The sequence below is a fragment of the Podarcis muralis genome, chromosome 2 (genome assembly GCF_964188315.1).
Source record: "Podarcis muralis chromosome 2, rPodMur119.hap1.1, whole genome shotgun sequence".
NCBI classification, from domain to species: Eukaryota; Metazoa; Chordata; class Lepidosauria; order Squamata; family Lacertidae; genus Podarcis; species Podarcis muralis.
The window spans coordinates 34,208,328-34,229,854 of NC_135656.1; the positions used below are offsets into that span (position 1 = coordinate 34,208,328).

General features: G+C 42.6%; 2 protein-coding genes across 3 annotated transcripts; one reads left to right on the plus strand and one right to left on the minus strand.

The window, feature by feature from the left end:
* Positions 1-3,314: 3,314 nt before the first annotated feature.
* On the minus strand, positions 3,315-8,220 carry ATP5PD (ATP synthase peripheral stalk subunit d). Of its 2 annotated transcripts, none has more exons than XM_028716838.2 (6): positions 8,068-8,220; positions 7,395-7,525; positions 5,853-5,949; positions 4,791-4,862; positions 3,666-3,728; positions 3,315-3,530 (listed from the first exon to the last, which is right to left on the minus strand). In XM_028716838.2, exons 2-6 carry the CDS (start codon positions 7,514-7,516, stop codon positions 3,399-3,401), a joined length of 486 nt encoding a protein of 161 aa, XP_028572671.2. In that variant the 5' UTR covers positions 7,517-7,525; positions 8,068-8,220; the 3' UTR covers positions 3,315-3,398. The 2 variants fall into 2 exon arrangements, with proteins under 2 accessions (XP_028572671.2, XP_028572672.2); XM_028716839.2 differs by lacking the exon at positions 8,068-8,220 and adding an exon at positions 7,699-7,970.
* A 752-nt stretch (positions 8,221-8,972) lies between these two features.
* On the plus strand, positions 8,973-20,142 carry KCTD2 (potassium channel tetramerization domain containing 2). The gene is made up of 6 exons (XM_028716837.2): positions 8,973-9,447; positions 11,021-11,129; positions 11,869-11,960; positions 13,164-13,259; positions 14,693-14,818; positions 16,501-20,142. The coding sequence occupies exons 1-6, from the start codon at positions 9,145-9,147 to the stop codon at positions 16,528-16,530; spliced, it is 756 nt and encodes a 251-aa protein (XP_028572670.2). The 5' UTR covers positions 8,973-9,144; the 3' UTR covers positions 16,531-20,142.
* Positions 20,143-21,527: the final 1,385 nt, after the last annotated feature.

Sequence of the window (21,527 nt, forward strand, 5' to 3'; positions counted from 1 at the left end):
ATCCATGAGGATGCTCTGCAAGAAATCTTCCTTACCTGGTTCATTTCCTGATTCGGGCATTATGTATAAATGGTCCTGCTGAAAACTGCGGACAAAGTCCGCGGCTTATTTCTACCTAGTGCTTAAACTCTCGAAGGCGCTTTTTAAAAAGCAGCAGCGACAAACTTCCCATAGAACAAAGGCATACATCGGAACATCAGCTTCCAAAATAATATAAAATATAAAATAGGGGCAGGGTGACGAGAGCCTGGCAAACAAGCAAGAAAACCAACCGAAGTGAGTGGGCATGTTTGCATGATGCTCTGATTGAGCTCCCCTCTTGGATCGTGCCCATTCGACACTCCCCTGGGGTGCTCAGTGCGCGCCTTTACGCTGCAAAGCTTTTCCGCGTCTCCGTTACATCCTGCCAGCATCTCCCCTTGCCTCCCAGAATTTAGACGCGCAGCAGCATCAGGAGCACGCATGCACACGACCAGGCAGCCTGGACTCGGCTGAATGAAAGCACGTGTGCGATTTTTATCCCGGCAACAGCAAACGGACGTCTCCCTGGTCCGGATCATCACGCTTGTTCATCCACATTATGCGGATCGTGAAGTGTTAAGCCAGGGATGGACAAAAACTTCTCTCCTGGCCAAACACAGCAGGGGGAGGGCAGCACGTGGCGGTGGGCGCGGCCAAGGCAGAAACTGGGTGGGCCCACCTTTCTTTCTTCCCTTAATTTATCCATTCTCTCTTCACCCTCACTCATACACACATCCATTCACAGGCATACCCACACTCTTTCCCTTTAGGTTTCCCCCCCAAAATCATTGGCTCAGGCCATTTCTGGTTATTATATTAGAATATGCAGATTAGGGTGCAATCCTCTGTACACTTACCTGGGACTAAGCTCAATTGCACTTGGTGGTAATTACTTCCAGGTAGATTAAGGTAAAATGTAAAAGACCCCTGACAGTTAAGTCCAGTCGCAAATGACTCTGGAGTTGTGGCGCTCATCTCTCTTTACTGGCCGAGGGAGCTGACGTTTGTCCACAGACAGTAGATTACAGGTAGATTACTTCCATGCATGTGATGGTACTGTCAGTGGGATTTTTCCAAATTGCTTGCCGGTGTATATTCCACCGAGTAGGGTAAGGAATATGGTGTTGAATCTTTTCCTCTGTGCCTTATTTGTGGCATTCAGCTTGTTTAATATTTTTAAACATGATGTCAGTCATTACAAGGCAATGCTTCCATTCCCCCTATATTTAGAATTTGTTCTGAAAATGATCTCTTTGTGCCTCAGGCCAGACCATGACTGAAAAGAATGTCATTTATATGTGGTATTAACAACAAAAAATAAAAATGGAGTATTAAATTATAAAACCAAATATCTGGTATTTTAGGTTAGTATCTTCTTTTATCGCTGATAAAGTTTCTATGCCTTTCATAGATTCATGGGCATCAGTAATTCAACAATTGCTATCCTCCTCATCACTACCTCTCCATGCTGGGGGAAAACCTGGCATTGCTACCACTAGTGCATAAACACAGAACTGGAAGGGGGGCAGGGGTTGCCAAGTCATTTCAGAACTTCCACTGAGAAGATGGCTTATATTTCCTGTCTTTCATCAGGTAAACCCTGTTCTCCACAATTTGTAATCCATCAAGCTGAACCCCGCCCACCATCTATGGACTATGCCCTGCTAAGTGCTCTTGATGACCAGAAACATGGCCACCCAACCTGTTTTTCATAGGCAGCAAAAGCAGGATTATCATGTGAATCGATCTGACTAGCATTTGGCTCTGTGACTCATGAGTTGCGTAGTACTGGTCTGATCGCAGTTGCACTGATCAAAGCCACAATATTGCTCTATGGCATTGTTAAGGCTTACAAGACTTTTATAGTGGTAATTTCGCTTATAGGCCAATTTAAAGATTTATACTTTTATAGCAAAAAGTTTTCAAACAGTTCTTATTGGCAAAGGCCACGAATCTCTCAAAGCTACTGCATTGGTGGCTTGCCAGGTGAACAGTATATCCAGAATGCCACTCCTGGAAAACTCTTGATACTTCTGTGTTTTAGCACTACGGTCAAAAATCCACTCAAAGACAGGCTCAGATATATTAGTCTTTGCTACGTTAATTTTTTTAAAAAGCACCCCGGATAAACATTTTGAAGAACCATTCAGAAAGTTTATTGAGAGTACAGTATATATATATATATATATATATATATATATATATATATATATATATATGCTTTCGTAGATTTTCACGGGTACAGGAATGCAGGTTTTGGTGTCCTCGGGTGTCTTCCCGTGTAAAAGTTGGGGTGTCTAGGCGACGTTTGGAGGCCACACCTCCTCAACAGTATTTATAGGAACTCAAACACTGAGATCCTGCTCTGTTCCAGTAACAAGAAGCCGAAAGCACCAGCCTGAAGATGACGAGTGAGACCTCGTCGAAACGTCGCCTAGACACCCCAACTTTTACACGGGAAGACACCCGAGGACACCAAAACCTGCATATATATATATATATATATATATTCAATAGCTCACTTTGTGCCTGGCTCAAGGAGGGGTGGGGTAGAACCTCCTCTCCTTTGTGTTCTTTTAATGTACAAAGTTTGGAACGCACCATGATGCAAAGTACTGGATGCAGGCTGGTGAAAATGAAATTCAGTCACAACAAAAGTTGTCCAAGGCCAATGATCCAGCACATCCTGGTGTTTGTGTTCAGTCTCTTCTGGGTGGGGTTATGCTCACTTTTAAGGATCAATGTATTAGTTCCAGTTCTGTTCCTGAATGCTTAGGCAGCGCCTTTTTTTAGTATTAGCTGTGTGCTAGCTGCACCCTCTTGTGGGGAAGGATGCTCGTGCCAATGTACTGCAGGCGACAATGCAGAGCCTTTCAAACACATTCAGAAACTGCAGAACATAAAAGCCGCATTATTAATCTGGACTGGCTACAAGAATGTGCTACAATGGTGCTTGAAGAACTTCACTGGCTTCAAAAATGTTGGTGTTGACCTTTAAAGCCATCCATGGTCAGTGATCAGAGCACCTAAACAATTGCCCACTCCGGGGTGGGGAGGCCCAGGACTGGGGACCAAATGGGGGTCCCCAAAAAATCAAGTTAAAGTTGGAATCTGGGGCCAAGATTAGCAATTTTAGCTGAACCACTCAGGCTTTCAATCCTCAAAAAAAGAAGTTTAAGGCAACAATCCTACACAGCCTTATTTGGGATCCCTACTGAACTCTATGGATCTTATTTCCAAGCAAATATGCACAAATCAATAACAAGAGACAAGACTAAACAGGACTACTAAGATTCCTGTAGAATTACTTTATTTAACATACTCCCAGGGATTCTAGAGTTGATGGATACGGCAAAGTTCTTTTGGATAGACAGCTCTTACAATTCAGCAATAGGCCTGTGTGGCCAAAATGGGTATTTTTCTTTGTCCAGCCTACTTCCTGGAAATGCCTCTTGGAAATCTTCCACTGTCATCTGATCAAAAGGAATCATGCTTCTAACCTTCTGAAGCTTGAAAAGAAAAGACAATAGCCCAACATTAGTACATTATGAAGAAGACTACTTAAAATAAAAAGAACAGATCTTTATTAGGAGAACGCAACGTGGTGGAGCAGACTACTTACACCACGAAAATCACCAACTTACCTCTTTCTCATGCTCAACAACACGTTGCTTAGAGGCTTGTATGAAAGCAGCAGCACTCTTGTCCTGCAACACAGCAAATTATTCACTTCGCATATTAGTGATGTTATAATAATAATATTATTATTATTTATTATTTATACCCCGCCCATCTGCACCACAAACTGCATTTTCTCTTGCCTATAATAATGCAAACTATCACCTTGAGGCTTTGCAGTCTTTGCATTAGACATGCCCCTACATTCCAGTTATCTTACCCCTTTCCAGTTTGGGTTCAGGCCTGACTTTGGGACAGAATTTAGTCTTGGGTGCTCCAATAGATGACCTCCTTCAGGGCAGAGACAGGGGGGGGAGCACAACCCTATTAATTCTTCTGGGTTTCTCAGCTGCTTCTGATATCTTTGGCTACAGTATCCTCCTGGACCATCTGTGAGTAGGGGGGTATTGCTTTATGGAGATTTCACTCCTACTTACAGGGTCAGTTCCAGAGAAAAGTATTGGGTGACTATGTCTTGACACCCTGCCAGTTAATCTGTGGGATGCCCCAAATCACAATTTTGTCCCTAGTGCTATCTTCAGGAAGCCACTGTGGATGCTTATTAGGAGATTTGGGGCAAGGTATCTTGATGATATCCAAGTTTATCTCTCAGTAATATCTGAACAAGCCCTAGACCACTACCAGGATGCAGTCATAGGCTAATAAACTGCAAATGACTCTTAGCAAGACAGAGACCCTATGAGTAGGCAGTTCCCAAGTCTGGGAATTGGGTTGCGTACAGACTCTGGATGTGGTTGCCCTCTCTCTGAAGGAGGTATATAGCACGGGAGTGTTCTAGATCCGCTGCTAGCAGTGGTAGCCCAAGTGACCTCGTTGGCTCAGAGTAACCATTAACAACTTTGGTTGGTGCATCAACTACAATAGTTTGCGGACAAGGATTGCTTAGAGATTATTATTGCATTAAGCAATATAAAGACTGTATAAATAAATACCAGCAGAGGAAAATCAGAAGTATTGCCGATCACAAGCTTAATATAGTAAGTGGTGAGCAGGAATAATGTCTAACACAATTTACCGAAGTGGGATACACAAAATATAACTGAACAAAGGCACAAAAAAACCACACTTACAGCCTCTTTTTCTTGGGCATCTATCTTAGCTGTCTGGGTATCCACAGGCTCAGGAATCTTGAGTGCTTTAAACTGTGAAATTTGAGGGGAAAGTATTTTAAATGTGTTTCATCCAATTCTGTCAGTGACATATATACAGTCAGAGATAACTTTTCCAAGTCCTGTCTGTTTCCCTTTAGTTGTAAGTGGTCCTTAACTCAGTGGCAGTGTATGATTTGCACTTTCTAGCCTCCCAGTTCAATCCTCTCCATCAGAGTGTGGATCAAGACCAAATGTCCGGTCTAAAGTACACTGGGAACAAGCCAGCTGAAAGCCTAGCAGATTACTAACAGAAATTAGCTGATTTTACAGAGTTTGCTTGCCAGCGCCCAGGTCATTTCACAGTGAATGACAGTTCTCATACAGCTACTGCAAATGCACACCATCCAGATTCATTCTTAAAGAGTTAACATGTTTCAATGTCCTCTAACTTCTCTGGATTGCATTTTCATACATTTATCGCTGTCCCACATGAAGAAAGCCAGACATTCATTCATTCATTCATTCATTCATTTATTTTATTGGATTTATATACCAAAGATCTCTGGAGCCATCTATATTGGTACACATACTTTCCCGGTTCATGTCCAACAATAAATAAAAATCAGCATGATTATTGCTTCAAGTTTAGGTTTTCTAGCCTATCCACAAGGCAGAAGTTGGTGGGAAATGTACTAATTGGCTAAAGACAAGAAAATGCTGTTGCTGTTTTTTTATGAGCACAGCACCATGCAGCTGCAACATTGGTGCCAAGTCACCCAGAAGGAAATAATTACTATACCCAGGGTGATTTCTATTATTATTATTATTATTATTATTATTATTATTATTATTATTATTTACCTGCCCTTCACACTAAGGTCCCAGGGCAGGTTACAACACGAAAACACAGTATTAAAAGCAATTTAAAGGAACTTACAATTACAAAAGTAAGGTGGGTCCTAAAAATACACACTAGACTGTGTGACATGCAGTGCCTCATTTAGATTCAGAAACACTTGAAGTAGCATAACACAACCTCACCTTTTTCTCAAATTCATCTACCATGGCCTTATCAGCAACTGCAGTCTTGTAAAAAGCCCAATCTATAGCTGGGGGATTCTCTGGCAAAGAAGCAAGCCTGTTTAGATGAAGGAAAAGTACATTTAGCGCAACTTCAACAAGTTTTCATACAATTCTTAGTTCTGTAGCCATCTCCCATTATTGTCACCCTCCTTAAGGATAGCTAACCATAGCTGCCAATGTTCTCAGCTATTCAACAGCAATAATGAACCTTGCAAGATTCATCATACACACTAACAAAGACTGGTGAGTTAAGTCCAAAATAGTAGACTGATACACTTTTGCCAGAAGCTGATAAAAGGGTTTTGTCAAATCTTAAGGCAAAGAACTAAACTTCAGTCGAGACACAGAAACAGCATGTGACATCTCAAATCTTACTAATGTCAATCAGATAGATTTTAACCGTATCAGTTACAGTGGGGGACAGGGGACCAGAGGCCTTGGGACTTTTTCCAGTCTGTGCCCTTCAGCAGACCATACACCCCTCATTAGTCCAGCTCTGCATCTGAGTCCTTTTGCCTGGCTGGAATGCATCCTTGAACAACAATACTGTATGTCTCTTACTTACCTGGATGAAAGATAGTGAGACATATGTATAGAAACCTCTGGCTTTTTGCATGCCTGGAATGAAGCCTATTGTAAAAAGATTAGAAATACACCCAATATTCCACTTACTTTTGCATCTTACACCACCCACCACTGGAATGAAGCCCCCGGGAGATGATGCCTAATATATTGCAGCCCTCCGGAGGGGAGGGATAGACACATCTTCCTTTAACATTTTGCTTATCACAGAAATATACAGAATATAACCTGCAGCAGAAAGGACTGCCATAAGGTTGCCAAAAAGAACAAAATGAAATTTGTATCACTTTAATAGGCTGATCTCAGCAACAATGAATGGAGCAGAGAGCTGTGGCGTATATGGCAGGGGCTGAAGAACCCTTTTGGCCTGGTGGGCCGGATTATCATGACAGCAGGGAATTGGCACCTATCAAAGAGCCTGCTCAGCCCTAAACACTGCACTTCCCAAATGCCCAACAAACAGGTGGTTGACAAGTGATTGAGAAGTACTGTGTCCAGGCCTAAGCAAGCTTCACAAGCCCTGTTCTTGGCACTTAGAAAGTGCCGGGCCAAAGGTCTACAAAGCGCTTTGCGCACTGCTTCCCAGACACTTGACAATCAGCTGGGTGCCAGGTGCTTGAGAAGTGCTGCACACATGATATTGCAGGTAAGTGTGGCCTGCCCAAAATAGCATCACAGATCAAATGTGGACTGCAGGCTGGAAGTTTCCCACACCTGGTATATAGCTTAACAAACCAGTGACTGGTTCAAAGTAATTTGTAAAGATATAACCAAACAAGGCATTCTATTAATTTATTACTGCTAGCACATAGCCTGAACGCATCAACCTTGCACAAATACCAAGGCATTTGACACAAGAAAAAGTGAAATTAGCAAACATAGCTCCACAGTGCCCTTTGCACACTGGGACATACTCACTTGGCTGCCAGAGAATCACTGCGTGTTTTCAGGGCATTAAACATGGGCTTCTGGTTGGGAGGCACTCGCTCAGCAAATGCCATCCAGTCTACTGCTTTCAGAGCAAATCTGCGGGCAGCCATTGTTACTTTCTAGAAAATAATAAAGCAGGAAGAAAGCTTAATAGGGAGAAAATAATCAGAACACTAATTGAGCAGCAAAAGCTATATGGCTAGGGAAGGGTCAGATGAGAGACAAACAGAAGAATGGTTCAGTTTCATCAAAACAATAATTTAATGAGGAGTTCACACCAGCACACACTTACCTGGGAGTAAACCCTATGAATTCACTACTTTATTTTCAAGTAAGCAAAATAGAGTTAGTCTTTTGAACTCACGCCATTCTTTTCATTCAATAAGGGGGGAGGAGAAATAAAATTAATGCGGATTCTCCTTTATTAAAGATGGCAGCGATGTAGCTTCTACAATTATATAGGCTTCTGCTTGCATGTTAAAGGCGCAGCCAAAGGCAAACCAACTTGAAGGAACACTAAAAGGACCTCTGCTAGGACACCAAGGAATCCCAGCGCCGCGGACAGAAGGTGGGGGAATAAAGAACAGAAAAGGCCCGTTAACACCACAATATTAAGAAACAGCCAACAGGGTCCCCCAAAAGACGGCCGTACTCCACTCACCTTCAGCAACCCTTCACCCCCACGATACAGAAGTCGCCGGAAACGTCCTCCCGGAAGGAGAGCCTGACCGTCATCGCCGTGACCAATCAGGACCAGCAACCCGGGAAATAGTCTGCGGCACCCTCAGCACCATAGATAGCGGAAAAGTATAGACTAGTAGCACACGCCTCCATTTTTGGGCAGTTAAGGGAGGCAAAAGCACAGCGTGCAAAGCAATGGAGGGCAAGGCGCGATCACCAATTGCCTTGCCACTCACAATCTAAGGGTCATAACAGGCTCGGTTTTTTCAGTCGGGCAACTTGCAAATATATGTACTGTATAGGGGAAGTCATTTTGACGGGAACCACTGACTGGTGCCCCCCCCCTAAATTAACATTCACATTATTTATTCCACAGAGAGGATTAATTGCTTCTTTGGGCGAGTAAGGAAGTGGGAGAAGCACCCGCTGCTGCCCAATCACAGTTTCAATTAAATCCTGTATCTTCTCCTCTCATCAGCTGTCACTTTCATCACGTTGACAGAGCGGGGAAAGGGGATTCGAAAACAAGTAGGAAGTCTCCTCTGCAAACAAAGTGCCGTTCTGCCGCTTTTATGTATCTATGGTATAGGTAATCTAGGAACGAAATTTCTGGTTCCTTCCTGGAATCCTGTTTCCTCTATGCCTTGTTCTATTGGAGACTTTTCCCTTTAAATAATTTTATATAATTTAAATTTAATTTAAATTCATTTAAATTCATTAAATTAAAATCAATTTAAATCAATTTAAATAATAGTTATTATTATTCTCCGCTTCTGCTGGCTACCTCCAGCATTACTATGTAATGGTAAACGAGGAGCATGCAAGACCTCGGCGGCGCTCAAAGTGGCCTCGGCGGCTATTGCACCCAGAGAACGGTTGGTGACCCGGAAGTGACATTTCCTCCCGGAAGTCCGGCTCTCCCTGTCAGCAGGGACTGGGGTGATGGCTTCGGAGCCCCGCCGAGCGCAGCTCCAGTTTCTCCGACCTGGCCGTTGAGCCGGGGCGACCGTTGCCCGTCTGCCTGCCGTAGGCCCAGGGGAAGAAACCGTAGCCCAGAATGGCGGAGCTGGTGGCCGGAGAAGGGCCGCCGCGGGGCCGCACTCCCAGCCCGCTCCCGGGGCCGCCCAGCCCCCGTCCAGCCGCGGCGCCCGCTTGCCCGCCGCGCAGTCCGGAGCCGCCGGCGCCTGAGAGAGCCGGGTCGGGGGGCGGCGGGAGCAGCAGCAGCGGGGGCTCCAAGTGGGTCCGGCTCAACGTGGGCGGCACTTACTTCGTGAGCACCCGCCAGACTCTCTGCCGAGAGCCCAAGTCCTTCCTCTGCCGCCTCTGCTGCCAGGAGGGGCCCGAACTGGGCTCCGACAAGGTGAGTCCGGTGGGTCCATGTGGAGTGGCAGCGCTGACCTCTTCCTTCCTTAACCGCCCGGCCCCTCCTGGGACGCTTTCCTAGAACGACGGCATGTTCTCCGCACCCCGGTAGCCCTCATACCCTCCGTCTCGTCTCTTTCCCGCTGCGATCACTGGAATAATAGGCTTGTTTCCACGCATTTAAGCCTCTTTCACCCAATGCATTTAAAGCATTCCCCCCACCCCACCCCAATCCTGGGAACTAGAGGTTACCCCTCACAGAGCTACGGTTCTCAGCACCCTTAGCAAGCCACAGTTCCCAGGATACTTGGCAGGGTGTGTTTTTGCAGACATCAAAGCTAACCAAAGCCTTGATGGGAACTCCTCAGCAAAAAAAGAAAGGGATCCACACAAAAGGGGCATTGCTCCCGTTGCATGTGGCAGTTGGGTGCCTGCCCACTTCAGTGACAGTTTATAGCCCCTCTAGTGGTTTCTGTGTTGACCCAACACTTCCCTGTAAGTAGTAATTTCAATATATTAACTATGCAGTCATTACACAGGTGCTGTACTCTTATTCATCAATAGTGTGGCCTCTGCTTATGTTTTAGGGAAATAAGAAAACTGAAAAGCTTTAATCTTGTGTGCAAAGTGAAAATACTTGTGAATAGGGTGGTTTCTTTCAGCAGATAATTGCGGAGAGTGTTTAAATACTGTGGAAGATTCTGAGTGCTCTGTAAAAGACATTATTTTAGAATAGAACAAAAGCCATTTCCCAGAATAATTAAATCATAGTGAGAATGGGTAAGCTCTGTTTCTTATTTATAGCTTCCTTGGTGATCTTAAACAAACAAACAAAACATCTGAGCACGTAGTCAAAGGAATTGATTGCACTGCACCACTTGTGTTCAGCAGAATCTTTTTTTCTTTTCTTTTTTACCATTACTAAAGAGTGATCTGAGTTGATGTTTGCTTGACACATAATAGAGGTCAGTTTGGATTAGACTGACAGTTTAGATTGGCAAAAGTATTTCTTAAGAATTCAGTTGCAAAAGTTAGGGTTGTGCTCATTTTTGTTTTTGCTGCTTGTCATTGTCATATCATGACAATTCAGGAGCCGATCTCACTGATTTTTAGGAGAATGCCGCTGATAGATGCAAGAACAGTTTATTTCAAGTAAATAAGCATATGATTAAGTGATTAGGTGGAATCGCCTTATGTAGGTGGTACCCTACCTTTTTAAATTATATCATGGTGTCATCTTACAGTAAAGGTAGGCATAAAAAGCTTTTGACGCCAGAGTTTAGAAACCTGCCAGTACTGTTTTCCCATCCACCTCCACTACTTCAGTAGAAGATACCCATAGTCTCCACCATAACCATGACAACATGTTAAATCTAACTTCTATCTTTTGTGGATGATTCAACTAGTTTAGAAGAGCCCACTGGTTTTCCTGAGAACGGTAATTCTTTGCAGAGGACCAAATTCTCAACCTTTGTAAGACTAGTCTCCCCCTACCCCCCAAGCCAAATGTCTTCATTCCATTGAATTGTCCTTTTTAGCATCAGAATCTGACACTGGTGTATCTCTAACAGGATGAAACGGGGGCATATCTCATTGATAGGGATCCCACATATTTTGGTCCAATCCTGAACTACCTCCGGCATGGAAAACTCATAATAAACAAGGAATTGGCAGAAGAAGGTAAGAAATGGAGATTGCTGTGCTTTGTCTGACTTGGGCAAGGTAAAAATCAATCTATATCCTTGAAAACCATAGGGAAGCTTAATGGATGTTGGCCACATTTCAGCCCAGAGCTAGTGCACTTAAGCCCATTGAAATCCATGGTCTTGAGTGCATTGACTCCGGTGACTGAGCGAGGCCTTGGTCAGCATCTTTCTGTGTCATAAGATTGTGGTTTATTTTAGATTGACCTAAGGAGGAGGTGTACAAAACCAGCTTTATTCATGGAGGCACATTATTCTGATGCAACTATCTCATACAAGGCATTCTGTTAATAAACATCAGTGGCATTTTGTATTAACTTGTTGTTTTTCATTGAAGTATGGTCTGCAAAAGCAAACTCCTTTTTGTGAAGAGCTTCAAATGGAGGGAACACATCTTCATGAATCCCCAAGTTCTAGTTTTCTGCTCTTCATGAAATAGAAGTTTTTGCAGCTGTTTGTGGTCACATTTTTTTCCTAATCTTTGCCTTTGTTTTTGCTCTTGCAAATTGAGATTCTGGTAGTATAACGTTTGTTGATCTGCAGATTAATTATTTAGGTTAAAATATACACAGTATGCAAAAAAATAATTCTGCAGTGTCATAGGCTTCAGTAATCTGCGCAGAAGACTTTGGGGTTAGCACAATATTGCTTCTAGCATTCTTCCCTTTTTAAGGCTAACAATCTTCCTATAACTGCACCCCCCTTCTTATTCCTAGGTGTGCTGGAAGAAGCTGAGTTTTACAACATTGCATCTCTAGTGCGGCTGGTGAAGGAGCGAATACGGGACAATGAAAGCAGAACTTCTCAAGTAATGCATGTTAAAGAAAATAGAAGGGGGAATTTTTGTAACTGGAATCAAGGGCAAATCTGTGCTTAGCCTTCCCTTAGTTGTGGTTCTGGTCAACTGCTAGTCTCTCCCTGTGACATACACTTTGGAGAAGGGGGCTGGGTTTCTTTGCTGCTATGATGGGCTATTGCAGAAAATCCAAGCAGCGCTTCAGTGCTGTTTCAGTCTGCAAAAGCCCAGCAAGGAAAAGAAGCCACACATCCTTTCTTGTCCCAAGTTCTTGATGGAGGAAAGGAGAGGTGTGTTCTCTTCCTTGCGCTGGGCTTTTGCCAGAGGTGCCAACAAGGACCTCACTGCTCCTGCTGGACCTTTGCAGGAGATGACAGAAAGGGAGACAAAGCAGCTCTTCGCTCACCCAAATCCTCCATGAACTGCTGGGAAATGAGGGGGAAGGGACAGCAAAGAATGCTCCCTTGTCTGTCACAATATTTATTCATTTATTTATATTTAAAGGATCTGTATCCTGCTTTTTGGGAGAACCTCCTCACAAAGTAGCAAGCATCATGTGGAACAATACAAGCACAGTTTAAAGCTTTTTATTTTACAGCAACTCAAAAAATCCAGTCAGCACAGCTGTAAAACACATTATGAACATTAATTGCCTGCATACAAATCACTTCATAAAAGCAGCAGAGAACAGATGTGAATTCAAAACCTGTTTGAAAATTTGTAGGGGAGTGTTTTTACATGCTGAGTGGGATACATGCTGACTATTACAGGTTCTGCCAGGTTAAAAATGCTGAAGAGAAGGGCAGTCTGGGTCACTTTCCTATCATTCCCAGAGACACTATATTACTGTACTTTCATTTGAGTCATTTGTAGCAGTCTGTTGCCATGATACCTTTATCCCGTCCCAATATGCACCAGTGTTTGATGCAATGTATCCTGGCTATCTCCATACCTACACTTCTATACACCTACCTCCCCGGGGTTATTTCTGGCTCCTAGATTTTCAGCAAAACTTGCCATATGTCTTTTTTGATGTTTGGGGAAAGCATGAAATGTCCTTTTGAAACATCTCTAGTGGTGTGTGTTCTCAGGAATCAGCAAGGACCTATGACACTAATTTCCTTGAAACTAAGCCTCTTTAAACAAGCTACCACTACTTGGCAAAGCCACAATGTTAATTTCTAACTTATTGTTTGGTTCCCCTTTGTGTCCCAGGGACCTGTCAAGCATGTTTACAGAGTCCTGCAGTGCCAAGAGGAAGAGCTCACCCAGATGGTGTCCACTATGTCTGATGGATGGAAATTTGAACAGGTATCCAGTGCTAAAGAATACTTTCCTATCCGGAAGAAGGGGCCGAATTCACAAGGCTTATATAATGGCTAATCTTCCACCTCTATTATTTGTTATTGATTGGAAGGGGCTGTCAACAGCTTAGTGAATAATGAATGCTTTAGTGGGTTTTCCTTTCACCTTTTCAGAATCTAGAGAATATGGGAATTCTCACGGAACGTAAATTGTGCCTAGTTGCTGGTCCCTGGAGAGAAGTCTGATCACTGAGTCTCTAACAGATAATTGCTGATTATCTTCTAGGGTAGTCCGATTACAAGCCTCTGCCCATTACCCTTCCTCACTCTTCACTTTAGTTGATAAATGCTGTCAGCCTTGAAACTGTTGACTGATGCTAATCTTGCACTCAATAAATAAGTGCACAACTTGCTGGGCCCAGTCTTTTGCTATGAGAGACTGTGGCAGAATGTGCTTTTACTAATGCTTCCAGTCTTGTTAGGTTATTGGTTTTTTATTTACTTCTGGTTTTATGCATTCTGGTCAGTTGAATTTCCTCTTAATGAGGAGGAATTCTTTTTTATTATATTGAACCATCATTAGGGGGCTCTGTCGGACTTCAGGTTTTTTGCCTAAGAAAATGCATTGTTTGGGGTATGGATGGATGGCAGCTTCCCACAATCCTGATTTGGGGTACTGTAGAGCTTCACTTGGAAGTATGAAAGTCATCGTACTGATGAGCTGGTGACTATCATTTTTTCCCATCTTGGAAGCTTGTTTGTTCAACTCAAGTAATCCTTATAGGCTAAACAACCAGCATTAGTCCCTGTCTTCTCTATCTGTTTTTATAATACTGTTTTTTGCTACTTTTCCATAATGCTAAAGGTTTTAAAAAATATTAAGCTGCCTAGAAATGCTTAGTTGGATACAACTCAGTCTTAAATTTTTCATTTTTGGGGGGAAAATATTAGTGTGTATATTTTAAAATCGCACTGGTGGAATTTTAAGTAATAACAAGAAGGAGCGCAATAGCTTGACAGAAAATACACATGGATTGCTTGCTGGTTTTGTGAATCACAGCATTTCAGGGGCTCAGACTAGAGTATGGATGTGTCCTTAAACCTTCTAAAAGTTAAGAAGGAATATAAAGGTGCAGAGTGCTCTGTCTTTAATGCTTTCTCCTGCAGATCTGTATTTGATCACTGTGAGAGACTAGATACAGACCAAGATCATATTTTAGTTCAGTGATGGGAATCCTGTATCTTTCCACATGTTGCTGAATTACATTTTTCATCACAATTGGCCATTTGTTATACTATCTGTGAATGATAGGAACAGGAGTGCAACAACATCTGGAGAACCCCAACCCATTTTAGCCTAGTATTTTAAGGCTAATTCTATACTATTCCTTGTTTATTGCTGCTTCTAACTTTTACATTCTCTTGTTTTTATTTCATTAGCTAATCAGTATTGGATCTTCTTATAACTATGGAAATGAAGACCAAGCAGAATTTCTATGTGTTGTGTCCAGAGAGCTCAATAACTCTACCAATGGCATAGTGATAGAGCCTAGTGAGAAAGCAAAGGTAAGGAACCTGCTTGCGATTGAATTCCTTGAGGATCACATTAATGTTTCTGAATACAGAATGGAATAAATACAGAAGGCAGCTTGCTTTTGATGTTGCAAGGTGTATAGTTCCTGTTAGTCAGAGTTTTGTCAATAATAATAATAATAATAATAATAATAATTTGTATACTGCCCTGTACCTGTAGATCTCAGGGTGGTTCACAACATAAAAGTCTAAGATAAATGCAATACCCTACAATTAGAAATTGTGGAAGTATAACAATAAGCCACTGAAATGAGGGAGGCAAAAATGTACAAGGGTGGTGGTAGATATTTCCTAGTGTATTGGTCAGTTAATTCTGAAAATATCTGGTAAAGAAGCTGTCGAGCTTTCAGTATGTTCTCCTAATGGTAATCTTTAGAAACAGTTCCTCTCCCTGCTTTCATCTTCCGTAAAGTTTCTGAAAGAGTCTCTGGGAGCTTTTAATCTTTCAGTTCAATGTCTGCTAAGAAGTAAATCTTGTTGGTATCAGTGGGGTTACTCCAGATAAGTATGTATAGGATTGCAGGTTCAGAGAGTCTGGTCTTCTCTTTAGCACTGTCACCACTGCAAATTTGCACAGAACATGTGTAATGTGGTGCTGCATAAAGGAGTTGGCAAGGACCATGTTAACATTTCTGAATATATTTGTGCTATAGGGTTGTATCTAATGGTGCCTATTTGACAATAAGGCTTCCGTCCATGGAACAGGGAGGGGAGTAATTTTCAGTAGTTCCTCCTTCCACCCACAGCCCTCTAAGCACATATACTACATCTGCTCAAGAGGGTTGGAGGACCCTCTAGAATATTGTGGGGTTTTTTTGGTGGGGGGCAATAAGGAGACTGCAGAGGTATTACTGAAAATGGCTTCCCTCCCCATTCCATTGATAGAACCTTTGCTATCAGCTGACAGACACCATTGGATTCAACCTGTAGCCTCTGTCACTAAATCTTACATTGATCTGAGAAATGAAGGGAGATTGAGAGAAACTGTGGGTTAAGATAAGGGATGGGTTATAGCTCTGTCCCAGGTTCAATCCCCAGCCCTTCCAGGTAGGGCTGGGAGAGAATCGTGCCTGAAACTGGCGAGTTGCTGCCAGTCAGTGTAGGCAGCACAGAGCTCATGGACCAGCTGTTGTTATACGGCAGCTTTCTATGTGACTGCATCCACAAATATTCACAAGCCACACAATGCTGTAGTGTTAGAACAACTTAAAAGCTGATATAGTCCAACTATTCCCAGCAGTTTAATCCATGAAACAGAAGCTTAAAACTGATGATGAAATCTACTTAAAGTGTAGCACAAGTAGTGAGCTGGAAGGGCCAATATGTAGGCAAAGGTGCCTACAAAACTATACATGTATTATTAGACAGAACCAGCTGCCAAAGCACAGCCCAAGTATGCCTCAAAAGTCAAATATTTTAGCATGGAGCTAAATAATTCAGTTTAGCAATAACAAAGAACCTAACCAGCTAAGGGTTTGTTTTGTAGAGTATTTAGCTTCCTGTAGTTAATAACTTTTTCCTATAATACCCTGGGTGAGAAGCCAGGTGCTAAGTACTATGGTACAAAGTTCAGATTTTTCCTTCTGTTTCTTTCCCCCTCTATTGCAATAAGTTCTAATCATGTTGCTGTTGTCTTGGTGCTGCTCTCCCCACAGATTCTTCAGGAACGAGGATCACGGATGTAATCTAAACATCTAATACTTTAAAACTCCCAGATGTCAAAAGGGCAATCTAGCTGGGCAGAGCATTTTTCCTGCAGTCCAACCTTGCTTTTGTACAGTAATCAAACTAACACAAAGCAAAGCTGAGCCTGTCCTGCCAGTAGAAAATTAATCCTGGTGAAAACCAAAGGCTCATCCCACTCCAGTTACAGAAGATGAAGAAAGAAGAGAATCTTCCAGCCAGATAGCCCCCTTTACTCCACTAACTCTGTTTCTTTTTATTTCTGTCTTGGCACTGATGTGATTTATTTTTATTTTTATTTAATTGTGTTTTTGGCTCTCTTTAGAGAGGGCTAAAAGTGAGGGCTGCCCAGATTCCTGGGCTCTTTTAAGATATCCCAGGCATCAGTGGTCTGGACTGATGACTGAGGAGTTTGGTTTAATGGTGTCATTTTTAAAGAAATTTGTAACACGCTTTCCCAGATCCAATGAAAATGCATTTGAAAGTAAATGTCTAAACCAAGAACATTCCTGCCCCCCCCCCCGGCAAAAAAAAAAACTTTTAAATTTTTGTTTTGGATTTGTTACTGACTCAGATACCTGTTAGATGGGCAATTTTTAATTTGGGAGTGGGTGGGGTTATGTTTACCATGGGGCCTTGGCTGAAGGGTTTTTCTTCAGATAACACTAAAATATAAGCTCTGAGCATTTCTCGCAGTGTGGTTTGGTCATCGCCATTCACACATCTTTAAAAATATGCTATTTCTGCAAATTTCAAATCCATTTCTACTATCTCTTAAATGTCAGAGGAGCGTGGCAACGGGGCTTATGTCCCGTTTTTTTCCTGCCAGAGCCTGGAGTATAGTCCCTTGACTAACTTTAAAGTTGCTCTTTGATCTGGAGGATTTGTCCCTGCCAAGTTCAGCTTTGCCTTGTCTTGTATTCAGCAGCATGAAAAGACCCCCTTGTTCGTCCTGCATTAAAAGCAGGTTTTCTTTGTACTCTTAGTTACTTTGGTAGACTTTAACAACTCTTTATCCAATACATTCAGGGACGGAGGGTCCCTTATTTACACATGGTGATTCTGCACTTTCAATCCTCCACCTCCTTTTATTGTATTATCTTACCCAAAATAACTAAGTGGTATTGCGGGGGGGGGGGGTGGTGATGAAAGTTGCCAAACTGTTGTGATTTTTTTTTTCTTGTCCAAAGTGGTGTGTGAACTTCTGTAATGTTTTTTTTTCCTTTGGAATGCCTTGAATGGACGTGAAAATGTCGTGCCTCTCTTCTGATCTTAGCCAAATGGGACTCACTGATCTTGTCGGTGAACTTGTGCCATCCCTAATCAGTGAAATGTCCCCTCCTAGTTGTTGGTAAATGGGAATCCCTTAAGCATTTGCTGCATGGTACCTCCCCTCCGTATCCTGGCTTTGTTCCTTGTGAGTCATCTTGACTTCTGGGCCTTTGAGATAAGCCCCAAAACATACCGAACCAAAGTTTCAGAAAAATTGAAATGCTTTGGTGTCCCTTGGCAATAATCAAAGCTCTCCGCTTACAATCCGAAGACCCCTTATATACAAATTGATGTGTTTGGAATTTTCCACCAAGGAATTGCATTCACTGTGTCTTCTTTATGTTTTATAGTGTGAGTTGATGAGGCTTCTCGTTCTATTTCTTCCTTAAAAGTGAAAAGGGTGGGGTAGAAGGACAGTGCGTGAAGTTTGGATGGGGACGTTAAAGGCCTCATCGTGGATAAAATGCATGGAGTTTAAATCAAGTTTGGCACTTAATTCCCCGCTGCCCCACATCCTCCATTGTTCTTCAGTTTGTATGTGCATATATCACTGAGCTTCCCACAATGCACCTCCAGAGAAGTTTTGGTAGGTTAAGGGTTAGAATAACATGTCCTAGTTCAGTCTCTATTACAAGAAGACTGTACCAAAGGTCTTGAGGTCAGTCGGTGGCTGCTGAGACTCGACTGGCTCCATATTGTGTTGAAGTAAACCAACATTCCAGTCCTGCCCTGCCCTTCCTGTTTATAATGTGTTGGTATTGGCATGATTAGACTGTACGTCTTGGCTGGATCTAACTAACACTGTGATGTGTACATAAACCCCTATCTTGTACCTTCAGCTGTTGTCAGTGTATGTCCACAACTGATAAATAATCGGGTGTGTATGTGCTGCGAGGAAGTATAAGAACTGCAGATATATATTTATATATATAGCATTCACATATACCCTCATAATCTCTCGTTCTCAGGGAGGAGGCGAGAGTGGGCAGTGGTGCTATGAACTAGTTGAAAGAAAAACAGGCTGACAATGCCAAGAGTAGCTGCCATTTCCAACATGGCCTAACCCAACTCATTCCCCACCTTGCTGGGCACGTAGCAGTGTTAGGTTTGCTTGGAAGGAGACCTTACTGTGTAGCTTTAGTTAATCAAAATGAATACCTCATTGCTTTATTTTATAGTCGCCAAAAAACACCATGCATGGGGAAGCCCCATTAGAGGAGTGCCTGATGTCAGGATGACTGGATAAATAGACTCATTCTGTTGCCCATATTGTGCCATTGGGAATGGCTCCATTGGAATCTGAAGGAAAACCAGATTGTGAGATGAGCCGTAACTGGCTTGATGCAATGCATTACAGCGGGATTGCAGTTAAACTTCTCTGAGAAGCAGTGTTTCTGCCTAATAAATGGGGTGGTCCTATCCTATATACTCCACTTGCTGCTGACAACTAGTGAGCGTTTTTCAGTGGATTTTAAGTTCTTCACTGGAACACAATTGCCTTCTCCCTACCTTTCCTTGTTAAGTATTCTCAACTAAAGTAATCAAATTCGTTGGGACCCTCCCTGGAGTGGTGAGCTGTTTAGCTGGAGATAGAAACAGTATTAGGGATTGGAAAAGCTATTGGCTTTCCTAGTATAAGGGCTTGAAATCCAGCTACGGCAAGACACCATTCTAGCTCATCCATTTGTGATGTTCTTTCCCCACAAAGACAGGTCACCTCCAGGCCCTGTTAATCTCAAGAACTGGCTTCCATTTTCTGCACCAGTTTTATCTCTGCCTTTATTAGCAACAGGGCTTTTCCTTCCATTTGCCTTTATCTCTGTCCAAACATTATCTCCTAAACCAAAAGCTGGAAAATAAGTAAGAACCCTGTTTCCCCTGCAGAAGGCAGTAAATGAAAAGAGAGGAGCAAATGATTGGATGGGTATTTATCTGGGTGATTTGCATCTCTTGAGGAGGTTTCCTTTAAAACATTAGCTAGCCCCTGGTGACCAGTAGCAGGTCCAGTTTCCCAGTGGCCAATTGTTCCGTTACAGCAAGGTTGGAGCTAACCTCTTAAAAGTGTCTTTGTTTCTGCACATTTTTAATCAATTTTTCTCAGGGGTGACTGAGTGGTCCGAGGGGAGGGGGGTTTTCCACAAGGGGGTGGGGGTTGGCTCCTCGGACCTCTGCAGCTGGGCCGTGGGCTCTTCACCCTCAGGTTTTGCCTGCAAACCTTGAGGTTTTGTACAGTTCGTCACATGTCAGTGCCCTTTGCTACTGTTTCTCTTTGTTTATTAAATGTGTTTGAATAATAATGGAGATGCTGTGATTTTTTTTTTCCAATAAAGATTCTGACATGACTTGAGCATCTGAGCTATTTTCTTACGCCCTACAACTCTACCTGTAGTAAAGAGAGCTTGGGAGTGTCTTTCACGTGTGTTTTCTGTGTCACAAAGACTGCAGCAACTTCTAACCTGGAAGCAATAGCTTTTGCTGGTCAAGGTTCTGTTGCTGAAAGCTTACAAGCTCTTACACTTTACCCAAACTCTTGCACCAGAACAGAAAATGCTGTCATCAAAGAGAAGACGCCTAATGTCTATTCACACACTGCCTACTTAAACAAGACAGAAATGTAAGGGTGAAAGCAGATCCATTGTCATGGGTTTAAGATACTACCTTGTAGATAAAAAAAAAGTTGGGGTCCTCATTTTTAATACCGGTAGGTGCAATTTTGTATCATTTTTATGTTTTCATTGTTGTCCAAAGGAGACTTGCATCTCAGGCCATTGAGAATTAAGGGTGCTAAAATACTAAGAATGAGGTGAGGTGACTTCTCTGATCATTCAAAAATAAGGAGTTTGAAAGTTACGAGTCCACTGTTCTCTTATTTTTCTTCTAAATCTTCCAACATTCAACTTCATTAGATGTCCATGTGTTCTAGTATTATGACAGGAGTACACACACACACACACACACACACACACACACACACACTTCTTCCATGTCATGCATAATTTCTAACACTACAATTCTACGATACTTCCATGTCGCTGCTTCTTTTCCTTTTCTCTGAAAAGCCCCAAATGCTGTAACTTTTTATCACAGGAATTTATCCATTCCCTTGATAACACTGGTTGCCCTTTTCTGTACATTTGGAGGATAAAGCCATGCAGTTAATATTTACCTATACCGTGTAGTCTATGTTTCAGTGTAATCTGTAGTTCTCTGAAGCCTAAAAAGTAGCATGTCTGTGCTCTATGGGATGCAGATATATGTGCCTGCTACCTGGCTCCATGGTTCCCTGGGACAAGCTTCTGTGTTTTCATACAGATCATATTTTACTTCTTTAGTAGTATAACAAACACATGATGCTAAGAATGTAGGCCTGTGGGGTACTTACACCTGAGTAGTTGTTCTCACAGGAAAGTTGGCCACCTGTGGAGACAATGTTCCCAACCGTACAATAATTAAACATCTTAACAGCAAGGCCATAAGGCTCAGTGGTTTAGACCACAGCACCACCCACATCCCAAATCAAATCCCCCATGATGGGGTGAGCTCCTGTTGCTCTGTCCCAGTTCCTGCCAACCCAGCAGTTCAAAAGTACACCAGTGCAAATAGATAAATAGGTACTGCTGTGGCAGGAAGGTAAACGGTGTTTCCGTGAGCTCTGGTTTCCGTCACAGTGTTCCATTGCACCAGAAGTGGTTTAGTCATGCTGGCCACATGACCCGGAGAGCTATCT

What these genes read in the sequence shown, in the direction of transcription:
- ATP5PD (XM_028716838.2), bottom strand. Translation starts at nt 7,516, where the DNA reads ATGGCTGCCCGCAGATTTGCTCTGAAAGCAGTAGACTGGATGGCATTT. An exon ending in AGTGATTCTCTGGCAGCCAA is followed by an intron (nt 5,950 to 7,394) that starts GTGAGTATGTCC and finishes TCATCTAAACAG; the next exon opens with GCTTGCTTCTTTGCCAGAGA. An exon ending in TTGTTGAGCATGAGAAAGAG is followed by an intron (nt 3,531 to 3,665) that starts GTAAGTTGGTGA and finishes TTTCTTTTCAAG; the next exon opens with CTTCAGAAGGTTAGAAGCAT.
- KCTD2 (XM_028716837.2), top strand. Translation starts at nt 9,145, where the DNA reads ATGGCGGAGCTGGTGGCCGGAGAAGGGCCGCCGCGGGGCCGCACTCCC. An exon ending in ATGAAAGCAGAACTTCTCAA is followed by an intron (nt 11,961 to 13,163) that starts GTAATGCATGTT and finishes TTTGTGTCCCAG; the next exon opens with GGACCTGTCAAGCATGTTTA. An exon ending in ATGGATGGAAATTTGAACAG is followed by an intron (nt 13,260 to 14,692) that starts GTATCCAGTGCT and finishes TTATTTCATTAG; the next exon opens with CTAATCAGTATTGGATCTTC.